Consider the following 14,649-nt stretch of genomic DNA (forward strand, 5'->3'; position numbering starts at 1 on the left):
TCGCGACACATTCTCTCTATCATTAAATCTTTCTAACTTTCTAACTCTCGACCCCCTCTTCTCACTTTCTCTCTCATTCATCCTTCTTTGTTTCCGTACTTTCGGTCCAACATACGTCCAACTTTCACTATCATTCTTCTCATTTTCACTCTCGCATATCTTTCTTTGTTTCTGTACTTTCGGACTAACATGCGTCCAACTTTCGCTATCATTCTTCTCACTTTTACTGTCATTCATCATTCTTTGGTTCAGTACTTTCGGTCCAACATGCATCCAACTTTCGCTCTCATTCATTCTTTTTTCGCTATCATTTATTCTTTCGATTTTTTTCACTTGCGATTTCTGCATCATGCCATTTCTACTTTCATTCGTTCTCTCAATTTCGTTTCTTTCTGCCTCACTTTCGTCCCTTTTAACATCCATTACGGTTTTAAAATCGCTCTTTTTCTTTTTTCCTGATTTTCTAACATTTTTTCACCTCGCTTCTCTTTCTCACCATCCTTCTCCATCAAATGTGCACTCGCGACACAATCGGTACTATCACTTTCTGTCATCAATTTCATATTTGCATTCATCAATTCCTCGTTCAGGTCACACTTCGCACACACCCTTCTTCCATCCGCACTAAACATCCACAAATCATTTATGTAATCGAAGGAATACATATAACAGACCTCACACTTAACGAAACAAACTGAAATCTAAATTACAATCATGGAATGACAATGCTGCCGCAATTTTTTTTTTTTTTTCTCTGCAGGTTACTAGGTCTAATAATAATGATTTCGTATTTAGTTTAGGCAAGGGAAAAAAACCCCACACTAATAATATCGGTAGTGTACAACGTTTACAGCCGCTCTTACTTAAAGAATTACGTATATATACTTAATTATTCCTAGTAAAACTTATCTGAATCAGGAGCTCTTCAAATTGCGTCTGTGGCGCTTGGCCCACTAGCACCCTCTTCAATTATTATTATTACTCCAAGACCTCATGGAGTCAAAGACTCATCTGGTAGGTCCTTTTATCACACACACACCTCATCATACTGTGTCTTAAACACACTCAAACTCCTTGCAGACACCAAAATCTCAGGCAAGGCATTCCAATCATTCACAACTCTGCACGAAAAAAACCTGCCTCTCACTCCCTTACTCACACCCTCTTTATACAGTTTCCAGGGATGACCTCTGGTTCTCCCACTATTCTCTGTAGAACTTCTCCACCACTGATCCTATAACAACCCCTTACCAACTTGTAAGTCTCTATCATATCTCCCGTCTTCCTCCTGTCCAACAGACTCTGCAAATTACATCTTCTCAATCTTTCCTCATACTTGACATTCCAGAGGTCAAAAACTACCTTAATCAGTCGCCTTTGGACCCTTTTAAACATCTTTTCATCCTGCTGAAAACCCGGTGACCAAATCTGGGCACAATAGTCCATGTGTGGTCTAATCAAAGCCTTATACAACAGAACAAGAATCTCCCCACTTCTACATGTTAATGTCCTTTGCATCAATCCCACAAGCCTTCGTGTTTCACAATTTTTGGCGATGTGTCCCCTAAATTTTAGATTCTTATTCAGTATCATCCGCAGTTCTCTTATTTCCTCTACCTCCAACAATATATTCTCCCCAAGCATAAATTCTGCATCCCATCTTTGTTTTCTAAATTTTAAAACCTTACATATTGTAACATTGAACTCACATTCCCATTTCCATGCCCAATCACTCAATTTATTCAAGTCTTCTTGTAAGGCCACAACATCTTCACTACTCTTTATGGTTCGTCCCAACTTTGCATCATCTGAAAACAAATGAATATCTTCATCCAAATCTTAGCCAATATCATTAATATACAAGTTAAACAGTAATGGCCCTAAAACAGACCCCTGAGGCACTCCACTAGTGACTTTCCTTTTCCTGGATATCCCACTCCCATACACAACTTGTTGATACCTATCAGATAGCTAGTCTCCAATCGAATGCACTAATCTAATATCCAACCCCATCTGCTCTAGTTTGACTGTCAACTTATCATGAGGTACTCTATCAAAAGCCTTTGCGAAATCCAAGTATATTACTGTGTATCCTTCTCCTCTGTCCAAAGAAGCAGTCACATTATTGTAATAAGTAACTAGGTTACTAAAATGCCATTCCTTTAGCAAATCCATGCTCTCCATCAAAGGTAATACCATTGTTGTCAACCCAACTCTGGATCCTAGTTCTCACAAGCTTCTCCAACAACTTAACCACAACACCTGACACACAGATAGGCCTATAGTTTGATGCTTGAGTTCGATCACCTCCTTTATGAATTGGCACAATCTTGCCCTCCTTCCACTCCGTAGGAACTTGACTAAGTGCAAGACTCATATTAAAAAAATATGTCAAGGCATCTGTCAACTCCCTGGTACATTCTTTCAGAATATGCGTTGATGTATTATTAAGTCCTACAGCCTTATTTATATCTAGTTTACTCAACTCCCCAAACACTCTTGCTCACTTAGTCTGTCTCTCCTCTTCATCATCAACTGCTCTCAATCTCTCCATGAAGTCGCATTCACAGAAAGATTATGAACTGCTCATTAAGTATCTCCACCACACTTTCTGCATCGGCTGTGTTTGTATACCATTTTCTCCAATCAATGTCATCCTTCCATAATCATTCTTTCTTTTGCTTGCTACTTATCGAAAGAACTCCCTAGGATTATTTTTGGCTTCATTAGCTAACTGCTGTTCATAGCTCTGTTTAGCTACTCTCACCAACCAAGTCACCCTCTTTGCCTGGTCTTTTGAGACCTCATGAAGTTGGTTATTTCCACTTCTCTTATGCTGCCTCCACAATGCCCTTTTTCTCTGTATCGCTTAATCTCTTCATTCATCCATCTCACACCTACCTTATTTAACCTTCTCACCCTTGGAATATATTTAGACATTGCATCTACTAGATAGTTTTTGAAAATCCTCCAAGCTGCATTGATCTCTTTTCCACCTAACTTCTCGTTCCACATTACACCTGCAAGCTGTCTCCTCAGCTTTTCATAATCACCCCCCCCTTTGTAGTTCCATATACCCTTTTCTCACAGGGATCCTCCCACTGCTGGCAATCACCCAGGTAATCACCTCATGGTCACTCTCACCAATTTGTGGATGATTTGACATCTCATTTATAATTACATCCTCTGATGAGATGACCAAATCCAAGACATTAATCCTCTTGTCCCCTCTGTTACATACTGTCTGAGGTAGTTATCCCTCAAAAACTCAAGAAACTCATTTTCTTTACTTCCAGTTGCTATCTCATCATTCCAGTCTATATTGCCATAATTAAAATCACCCATAATGATCACCCTTTTCTTATTTGCTTGACTAATTTGACTATACATTTCACGATCACCACCATCCTATAACAACATTCCACCAAGTATTTGATTCCATTCACCTCTATCTCACACTGTACTGCCTTAAAACCACTGGCACTATTTTCGTCTTGCATCTCTTGTTCTATCTCTATAGATGATTTTCTCTATCATCAATAGCACTCCCCCTCCCTTTTTACCCCTTCTATCCTCACGAAATACATCATACCTTTCCATCTCAATTCCTGTCAGGATGTCATCCTCTTCCAACAATCTTTGGGTGAACAGACGCAATTAGTGCAATCATTTCATCTGCCTTGTTTCTTATACTTCTAGCATATGTATACAAACACAACAGCTCATTTCTGGATCTGCAGCTAGTTCCACTGATAGCTTCCACTCACTCGATGTGATCTCTCCATCCTCGACTGGGGCCATTTCCCTTTCTGCTTCTTCATTGTAGAACTCTTTTCATTTCGAACTGTTTCCTTTTGATCCCTGTCATCCCATTCATTTCCTGCCTACACATGCTCTCACCTCCTCTTGGAGCATGCACCTTTCTCATACTGTGTACCCCTGTTCATCCTGAGCCTTCCCCGTTTCCCTGCTCCTCTTGCACACCCATTTTCTCATTTTCTATACTCGTACCACTCACTTCTCCCATTCATATCCACCTCTTCATTGTTTCCTGTCTTGCTCTCCTGCTCTTCCACATCACTTTCTGATTCATTCTCTCTATTCACTTCTCTACCTTCCAGCAGCAGTCTCGCCAAGCGACTCACACCATAACCACTCAAATGCAGTCCATTGCTCCCATACAGCTCACTTCATCTCTCAAACTCATTCCACACATTAACAAACTGTACTCTCATCTCCTCACACGCTTCAGCCAGCATTGCTCTCTGCCTTATTTCACCACAATCATACCTAGGCTACATGCTGACCACCTTTCCTGTCACACTATTCTCTTTTATCCTTCTAAGCAGCCTCCTGATATCCATTCTGATATGTTCTTTGTCCTCTCTCAAATTGTTTGTACCAATTAATACTATTAACTCTTTTGCTCACTCCCGCCTCATATCCAATGCCTCAATCACTCTACTCATTTTACTGCCTGGAAAACGTGCCTTGTGCATTCTATCCTCTAGCACACCTTTAATAATGGAACCGCTATGCAATGCCACTTGCTCATCTTTCGTTAACTCTTTCATTCCATCATGATTTATTTTAATAGTTTTGACCTGAATTCTCTTAATTTCATTCTGCACATTAAGTGATTATTTTTGTTTATATTAAACTGAAATTAACTTAGAATATCGGAAACAATAGCCATAAAATGTGACGCGAACTCTATCAATGTCCACAGGCCCTACATAATCTCGAGGTTTGGAAACTTCACAACATAAAATTGAAGTCGCAACCCCGACCAATAGGCGGTAACACAAACACTTCAAAAGCAGAAGCACCTACCTGACCTGACATAGCATCCACTTCCTCCATGTGTTCAGACGACGACCAAGCATAGTCGAAACGGACCGCACCCTGTCAACCCCCTTCTCCCCTCTAAAAATCAGTTGCTGTTTTCAACCCCTTCACCCTTTCCCATCTGATATAAATATATAAAAAAACTCCACTCATCCCTAATAATATATTATTCAAAAAAACCCGGGTTTTTTCCATTTCTATTTAATTCTCCCACATTGCCTAACCTCCCCCCCCCACACACACACACAGTAGTTTGGACATCGCAGAAAGAAGAAGAGCCATAACATCCAGAAAAAGGTATGTGTAAATTTCTCATCCTTTATGCTACATATATTTATTGGTAAATATACATCTACAATGCCGTAAGAATCCGTGAGTAAAAAAGCCAATGACATTTAAGCAGGGGCACTCCTAAACAGAAGCAGGCAAAATAGCTGTAAATATAACAGTTATTAGTATAATTATGAAAGATAAGATTATGCTTCAGGTAGAAAAGGCCGTGATTAATCTGAAATGTGGAAATAATTATAAAACCAGAAGAAAACTCAGTTAACTTTATTAGCATAGAATGTTCGCCTAAGTATGACAAAAGGACCTCCTAGATGAGTCTTTGACTCTATGGGATCTAAGGATAATAAGTATCATAGGCAAAGTATAAGTTAGGCAGGCAGGCAACAGTTCTTTTGAGTCATTCTTGTGTGAGATTGAGGCGAATAGGACAATTGGTTGCTACTATAGGCTGGGGGGGGGGTGCCCTGGATGAAGTGGAAGATATGCATCAGCAGATTAGTGCAATGAGTGCAAGTCAATTAATTATATAGGAATGATATAAATATAGGGACTAAATCATATAGGGATGAACCTCCATGGCTCAGTCAGTATAGACTATGCCCTTTGGTCGGAAAGACCTGGGCTCGATTCCCATCAGTGATGTGAGGAACCTTTATCTGATCTTTTTCAACTAAAGGTGAGTTAGCCAATCTCATATGGAGATAGGAGGTTTTTCCACCCAGAAACTTGGGCTTTTCATCTCTCAGAACAGGCAAACTGGCCCCATGAACACATGCAACTACAGTCATAGGCCACACCAGGAGGCATAGGGCTAACCATCTTGTCCTCAAGTTACGGTTGTGAAGTCCAAGAATACTTGGAAAGGTCATTCCTGTTAGGACCACTGATAGGACAGAAATGATATAGGAAATATTCAGGAGATATTCAGTTGATTGCTGATGCTGCAAAGTTGGGTAGGGTATCTTGCAGGATGATTTAAATAGGCTGACAGTATGGGCAAAACATAATGGATGTCAATTTAATGCAGAAAAATGTCAAGTTATGCATTTTGGTATACAAAGTTTACAAGCTGTGTCCAACATTAAGGTAACTAGAAAGAGGAGGATTAGAAGTTAAGTTTGAAAGTGGAACTGTGTATAGATGTGGATGAGCAGCTTCTTGCATTTATTCATGCCATTCATCAGAATACTTCCTGTGAAAATATCTGCAATAAAGACATTAGACAGAAAGAGAACATCTGAAAATGTGCTCTTAATCTGTAAGAAATGTTATCTTTTAACCAGACTGACCTGGTATTGAAAGTATCAAGCATCTTAAGAGAGGATTTGTGCATTGTACCATATGTGAGAACAATATTCTCACATACGAGACAATTAAATTTTGAATGGATTTTGAATTTATATGATGTTATCAGTTTTACAAGTGAGATATAGCATCTTAAACAGAAAATGACTTCAAAGATTTTGAGGCTGGGGTATCTCTGATCTGCTTGTGCTAGAAAAGAACTGAAAGTTTAAGTCAGCTGAAGGGATATCTGATATTAACTAAGAGTAAGATTATTGAAGATAAGGAAAATTAAGAGATCTTATAAGAAATAAGATAAAGCTATTTTGGTAGTATTTGAAGTTCAGTTCTACCAAAAATTAAACTTTTAGATTATGCTAACAGTGCTGGAGAATAGCAAACAAATCAAGTTTAAGGAACTGATTATGGAGATTTGAAGCTTTAGCATATCTGCTCTCCAGCCAAAAGGCTGCGGGTTCGAATCCCGCCATAGGCATGGATTTGTGATTGTCTGTGAAAATACTAGTGCTGGTGGTCGGTGCTGGTGTAGAAGATGAAAGTAGTTGTAGTTGATGGATCTGAGTGGTGGAGACAGCGAGTTATGGAGTAAGTGCCCTCCCTCAATGAGTCTTTGGACTCCCTGGAGGTCTTATGTAATAATAATAATAAAAAAAAATAGTGCTGCATGGTTTGTCAAATGAAGTGTACTCTTCATTTGACATCTGAAGACCTCAACAAAACTATACAAAGGGTTCGTGGATAGTGATTAGGCTTTTATGAATAAATAGAAGTGCTATGGAAAGTACAGAGCCTTGGGAGATAATCTCTCATTAGTGAAGAAATCTGAAGAGTGCAAACCTGCTACTTTCAGCAAATGACTGGAAAGGAATCTTTTGACACAAATGCCAAGGAATGAAAGACAAATTTTTTTGCAAGCAGGCCTCTGTGCTTAGCTGAAATTACAGTATCAAGAGAAATTACATGATATTGGTTAGTGTTATAGTCTCATAAGCATAAAAAACCAGCCTTGAATGCTTTTGACAGTAGCAAAGCATTACATGAGTTTAGAGCAAATATTGGGTAACCATGCTGTCGTATAGATGGACTTCCTTGTACAATATTAGAAGATTAATAAAATGATTAATGCTATCTACAAATTTTTGTGTACTTTTACTGTTTGTGATTTTGTTTAGGTTTAAAGGAAACAAGTTATTTTTTTCACTGATTGTATGTAAACTTTGCATTTTTAACTCGGGTTTTTGAATATCTGCTTAGAATGATGTGAACATTATAGTTGTCTAAAATTTATTAAACATGGAATAATTAAATCATCAGCAACAGCATCTTCTTGTTGTTTTTCATAAAACAGAATAATAGCCCATTTATGTAATATAACTTTCTAAATTAGTGATTTGATTGTAGCATATTTTCTATGTTTCTGCTTCTCTTTTTTCTCTACATGTTATGTTGTCTATGACATACAATCAAAAGGTAGCTGTTATTGCTTCTCTGTGCATCAAATTAAAATGATGTATATTATTCTGTAACATTAGTGCCACATAATGTTTTTTAGAATAGTAATATTTACTTCTTACAGCTTTTTGAACTACTGAACTTCTTGGCAGAGAACTTCATTTTTACCTATATTGGAGTCTCTATATTCACATACCAGAAACATCGCTGGGATGCAGCATTTATTATAGTATCATTTGTATCCTTTTTGTATAGTCTCTTATGAATGAATGACTTAATTACTGATGTGTACATTATAATAAAAACAAATTTAAACTCTGTTGCTTGAACAACAACAAATAATAAAAAAAAAAGTGTAGTGATCCATATTATAAAGTACCATTTAACTGCTGGATACGAGTTACATAATCTCCTGGTATGTGATCGTTCTGTACTAGAGCCTTCATAGCTCAGTTGATATAGACGAAACCCTTTGGTTGGAAAGACCTGGGTTCAATTCCTGTCCAAGATGTGAGGAACCTTTATCTGGTTTCTTTCGACAAAAGGTAGGGGGTTTTTTCACCTGAGAAAACTGGTTTTTTGTCCTCTGGAAGAGGCAAACTGGTCCCGTGAACCCACATGGATCTACAGTCATAAAATACATACTTAATCCCTTGTTAGGAGGGCTCAATCCATCCCAAGGGATGGGGAGTAAAGGGGAGAGAACCCCATATGAAATAAAACAATCATTCTGTACTCAGATCTAACATTCAGAAATTGATTTATCCAGCATCTGTTATTTGCAATTTTATGTGTTATCAAAACATCATACACTTCTTAAATGTCAGAAAAGTTCAAAAGCTTGATTTTTCAAAAACTATTCCATAAATAATCCAAAATTAGATTGTTTTGATGTCTTATTTCATGTCCTCTTTCATTCACCATGTGAACATAGAATCCCTAAAAAGAATGGTATATCAGTGAACAAATTCATATAGATAGTTCTAATACAGCAAAAAGTGGTGGCTTAATCCATAATTTAACAAGAGTGTTGTTATATTAGAGTTAAAATCCTAAATTGCTTACAGTCCTAATTATAATTAACTCTTAGACCAAAAGGTTAAGTGGGTAGAGTATGTGCCATCCATATTCTTCGGATTTTTTAGACCACCATTATTGTTAAGATTAGGGTGATTGATAAGAATTTCACACTTCTCCTTTAAATTTACGCTCATACCACGTTTTGGTGTGATGTAAACAACAAATGCCTTTCCAAATTCTGTGTAGAGTATTCAGGGCATAATCAGAAAGGCCAGATTTACCATAATTATTAAATTTAATGTGCTGTTTATGTTGCTTTTTTTCAGAAAGGAATTGTGCATCCTGTTTCACCTATATAGGGCAAACTACAAGTGCAATGATTATGGTATACTCCAGAGTGAGCAAGTGGAGGAAGTGGATCCTTGAATGAGTTATTAAACTTATTCGACTGGATTCAACCTTCCTTCATAATGTTCTGGTTCTTGGATGAAGTGCATTTCCATCTAAGCAGCCATGTAAACAGATGAACTTGCAGGTTTCTTGGTTTTTTGAGACCAGAATTTGTCCAAGAGAAACCTCTTCACACAGCAAGGTCACTACATGGTGTGCAATTTCTGGCCATGGCTTAATTGGGTCCCCCTACTTCATTGAAGAGGGTGGTGTAACTATGACCTTTAATAGTAAATGCTACATTGAGAATGTGTTGGTTCCATTCACCTGGGATTTGCATAGGATGTGTCATGCAAAAAAACATTCCATTTCATGCACAGGTATTCCAACAGGACGGAGCAACCTGTCACATATCACATGGTTCTAGAGCCTATTTATGAGAACACTTTCTTGGGAGGCTCATTTTAAGGTTCACAGAATTCCTACCTTTATGTTCTCCTGATCTCACATCACTTGATGCCTTTGTTTGACCTGCCATTGTAGACATCAATGTTTGATCATCAAACATTGATGATCTAAGGGATAAAATTGCATGATATGGCCAGCAGATGTCTCAACCCTTGTTCTCCAAGATGATGGAGAACCTTCACATGCACTACAAAACTTATTTTTCAAGATAGGTTTTGTAGTGCATGTGAAGGTGCCTTTCAAGCATGTAATCTACTGTCATTAATGCTTTATTCAACCAAGATTCCATCGATAGTTGTGGAATGTGTAAACATACATTTCTTTGTTAATAAACCCATATACTTCATAACATATATCATTATAGTTATTCAGTACTGTTTTGTTTTGTACATTTTTTTTTTCATGTTGAGAATGTTTATTCATTTCAACTGACTGCTTGAATGCTTGAAAGAGGGACAGTATGACTTATAGAAGTCTATGAACTGATGAGTCCTTGACTTCTTAGAAGTCTCTGATGATAATATTTTAAGCTACAGCAAGTGAACATGGATTGTCCCTCCAATAAATTGGAAGATAAAGAGAATGAAAGGAAACACAAATCAGGATTGGCAGCACATACAACTGAAACTAGACATCAAGTATTATGGCAACAAACCAAAATGTTCCACATAGATTACAAATTTTTCTCAAGTACTGTTTTGCTTGCACCATACTGTATATTATAGGTTTATGATCTTGTTTGGATGTGAGCATCATTAGATTCTTCATCCCCTTGGAATCCAGTAGACAAAATCTGTGCACAGTAGTCCAGGAGGTGTAGTGTATCAAGGCCTTGTAAAGAGGCAAAATTGCTTTTGTATCTTTATATATTAATATTCATTTCAGTATTGGAATTATTTACTGAGCTGTAGTTGTAATTTTAGCTAAGTGATCTTTGAACTGCAGATTCCTATCTACCATTACTCCAATCCCTAGCCTCATCAGTTTCTCCAAGCAGAATCCCACCAATATGCCATCCTTGATATGAACATGTTAAGGATAAAGAGAATGAAAGGAAACACAATCAGGATTGGCAGCACATATAACTGAAACTAGACATTAAGTATTATGGCAACAAACCAAAATGTTCCACAATACAAATTTTTCTCAAGTACTGTTTTGTTTTGCACCATACTGTATATTATAGATTTATGACCTTGTTTGGATGTGAGCTACATTAAATTATGTTTTAAAAAAATTAACACCAATATAATGCCCACTATAGTGGGCATTATATTGGTGTTAATGCTGTAGCTTAAAATATTATTATCAGAGACTTCTGATAAGTCAAGGACTCATCAGTTCATAGACTTCTATAAGTCATACTATCCCTCTTTCAAGCATTCAAGCAGTCAGTTGAAATGAACAAACATTCTCAACATGAAAAAAAAAATTTACATCAAGTCTTATCTTCTCCAGTTTAACATGATAAGCAAATTGCTAGCACTAGTTTGCAGCAGATCATGGACCAGCAAACAACTTCGAAGCAAATGTGCACTCATTTTTCATTGTTATTTCTGTTTTCAGATATTTCATTACGTACCTTACCTGTTATCTGTTTTTTTTAGTTTATTGATTTATTGCACTGATTGTTTCATGCATGCATCCAAACATTAAAAATTTATAGAGTGTTAGATGGAATGATAAAAAAGGAACGTATTATAGTATGTGAGAAGTGTGATGAAAGGCTAGGACATTCCAAAAATGAGAATGGTGTTACTGGAAATAATCAGGAAATGGATGAGAGTATTTGTGACGGTAATAATAGAAGTCATATGGAAGAGCTTAGGCAAGAGTTTTATAATGAAAATGAAGAGTCAAGTTATGTGTATGGAGGAGGAAATTGAATGTTTAAAGAAGGCATAACTGGTGTAAATAACAAGGAAGTTAATAAGAAGAAGCAAATATCTAAGGATGATAGGAATGTTTTATATGGTGACTCAATCATTAAAGGTGTGGTCAAAGATAACGTGCACGTGGTACAATAAAATGAATATCAGATGCTTTGAATAGAAGGAAGGCATGGGCATCAGAATTAGTGGTAGCGGCAGGCACAAACGACTTTAATAGTAAGACAAGGAATGTGGAAAGGAATTTGAAGTTGTTGCAGGAAGTGAAGGATAATAATGTCATCGGGAAAGCGGTTAGTTTGTTGCCCAGATATGACAATAGTGAACTGAGAAGGAGAGCAATGATACTGAATGACAAAAATGGCTAAATTGTGTCAGGTGGAGAGAGTGTTCAATTTTTAAAGGTATAGAATGCATTTGAAGGGAAGTTAGAATGGTTTAAAACTGATGGAATGCATTTGAATGGGTTTGATGTTGGTCATTTGGAGCAATTTTTGTTTAATAGCAGTGCACAAGGAACCCTTAGCAGTACCATTAATCTGTTTGCACTTTTTGTAAAATTTCCCTCCCCATGCAAAGTAACCTGCATTCATAGTAAATTTAAATAATTCAAAAATATCAGGGGGAAATTTAGACTTGATTAAATCAAAAGTGTCTATAAGTGATACGTTGGTAAATAAAGAGGTGACATCAAAACTATCCATTATGTCTGAATTTTTTAGGATAAGATTTTTAATCAGTGTTTTGAAATGGACTGAATTTTTTACAAAAGTAGAAGAGTTGCCAATAAGGAGGGGCAAGCGACTTGGCTAAATGCTGGACCAGTTTATATGTGGGACTATCTATGCTATCGACTATGGGGCATAGGGGGATATTAGTTTTGTGGATTTTTGGTAATCCATAAATACAGGGTGGTTTAACATGAATTGGTTTTATTTTCCTGATGATTTCATTGGGCCTTGATGTCACTTTTTTCAGTAATTTTCGGACTTTTTTCCTTTGAGACATCATGGGGTCTCGATGTATAATTTGATACATGGAACCATCACATAGGATATTTTGCATTTTTCTGTCATACTCTTCTTGATTCATGATAACTGTTGCATTCCCTTTATCAGCTTTTGTAATAATAATATTTTTATTCTTATATAACATTTTAGGGCAGTTATTTGATTACGTGACATATTGCTTTTTGGAGGTTTGGCCTTGTTTAGAATACTTGCAATATCTAGTCGCATGTTATTGGCCATTGCTGGTGGAAGATCGTTGATACCCCATTCTACTTTCATAATTTCTAATTTAGGAATTTGTTTGGACTTGACGGCAAAGTTATGCCCTAGACTGAGAGCGTTCTTGGCTTCTTCAGTGAGTGTTTACGACCACGAGGTCTTGTTGAAGTTGCGGTCGGGGGTTCGTATATTGACGCTGTTGTAGGAGTTCATATTTCTTCAGGTATCTGCTTTTTAATTTTGTAAATTTTTTTTTGCTGCAACTTTGGAGATGTGATGTAGGACAGTCCACATTTCAGGATTTAACACATTGATTAGTTCTTGTTGTAGAGCTGTGATAGAGCTGTTTAGCTTACTAAGCTCTATGCGAGTAGCGGCGATTTGTTCTCGGAGAAGCGCTAAACTCACCCATCGATAAATACGATGTGCCTTTGCCGACTGTAACTTTTCTTTAAATTTCAGAAAAGATGGAAATCGTCATCGCGGCATCGTTTAAGGAAGGCTAACCTGTTCAATTTTCAATTAGTTCAAAAAAACAATGTTCAATTTTTTGCCATTAGAGGGTGCCAAAAAATAGGACTTTAGATCTTTTGTCCAGTGCAATTGTATTGTTTCACTCACTCACTGTCGCTTGTACAAGTGTGTTGTGCTTTGATGATGCTGAGTTGAAATTCAGTGGAATATAAGCAGTTAATAAAACATCTCTTTTCTAAAATTGTGTGGTGTTGTTAATACCTTAAAAATTAGTCATGAATAACCGTCAACACCTAAGCTTATCTGTTAGATTAATAAATAAAATACTATCTACATTGGTTTATGTTTCTGTTCTTAGCCATCAGCCGGTCCACGAAATATTTCTCCTATTTTCCCCTGTCTGCAGGTGTAGAAAGGTTGAAGAATGCTGGTGTATAGTAACAAGAAGACTGAATTTGCTGAGTTTCTGCAGGATAACTATCTAAAACACCACATGTGATGGAAGCAACATGAGGTTAATCATTGTTAGATTTGGTGATATCCTCAAAGGATGTGGTTGTGAATGAGGTATCAACACTGCCACCTGTTGGTGACAGTGATCATGAAGTATTGGTTTTGAAGATAGTCAAACAGGAAAAAGTTATCAAGAAGGCCAATATGGGGAACTATAAGGTGGGTGATTATCAGAAGCTCCATAATCAACTAGCATCAATACATTGGATTGATGAATAGTAGGAGTGAGATGAATGAACAATGAAATCAATAAAGTGATTTCCTCCATAAAGTAACGAAGTACAAGACGGTTTGCAGTGAACAGGTGCACGAAGAATATAAAGTGCATGCCAGAATAGTGACAATCATAGTTAAAAAAGAAAAAAGTACAATATGAGAGGAGATTGGTCAGTCAAGTAAAAGCTAATCCAAGGGAATTTTTCTGCTATTTGGCAAGCAAGAGGAAAAATAATTATGGCAGGCTGATGCTGGTGAATAGCTATTGAAGCAGAGTAACCATAGCAAATGGTATTCTCAACAGGGATTTTCAACCTATGGTATGCGTACCATTGGTGGTACGTTGAGCCCCTGCCTAACTGGTACATCTAATATCTTGAATTAAATATAGTGGTACGCCACTGGAAAAGGTTGAGAACCCCTGGTATAGTGGAATTATTTAACTAACACTTCATCAGTGTATATCATAGTGGTGTGAATGATGTTGTGTAACATGTAGAAGGGATGCAAGAATAAAGAGAATTAAAGGTGAAAAAATCAGAGGTCTAACAAGT

The 14,649-nt window shown here is 37.0% G+C and overlaps 1 protein-coding gene across 1 annotated transcript in view; it reads left to right on the top strand.

The window, feature by feature from the left end:
- The window catches only part of LOC150100485 (sodium/hydrogen exchanger 9-like), a 481,199-nt gene that overhangs the window by 253,688 nt on the left and 212,862 nt on the right, over positions 1–14,649 (top strand). Inside the window, exon 11 of the mRNA XM_090402508.1 lies at positions 8,021–8,134. Coding sequence (XP_090258634.1) covers positions 8,021–8,134 — 114 coding nt within the window. The remainder of the gene's footprint in view (positions 1–8,020; positions 8,135–14,649) is intronic.

The sequence above is a fragment of the Typopeltis vanoorti genome, chromosome 13, assembly GCF_054136105.1.
Source record: "Typopeltis vanoorti isolate ZY-2024b chromosome 13, IOZ_Tvanoo_1.0, whole genome shotgun sequence".
NCBI classification, from domain to species: domain Eukaryota; kingdom Metazoa; phylum Arthropoda; class Arachnida; order Uropygi; family Thelyphonidae; genus Typopeltis; species Typopeltis vanoorti.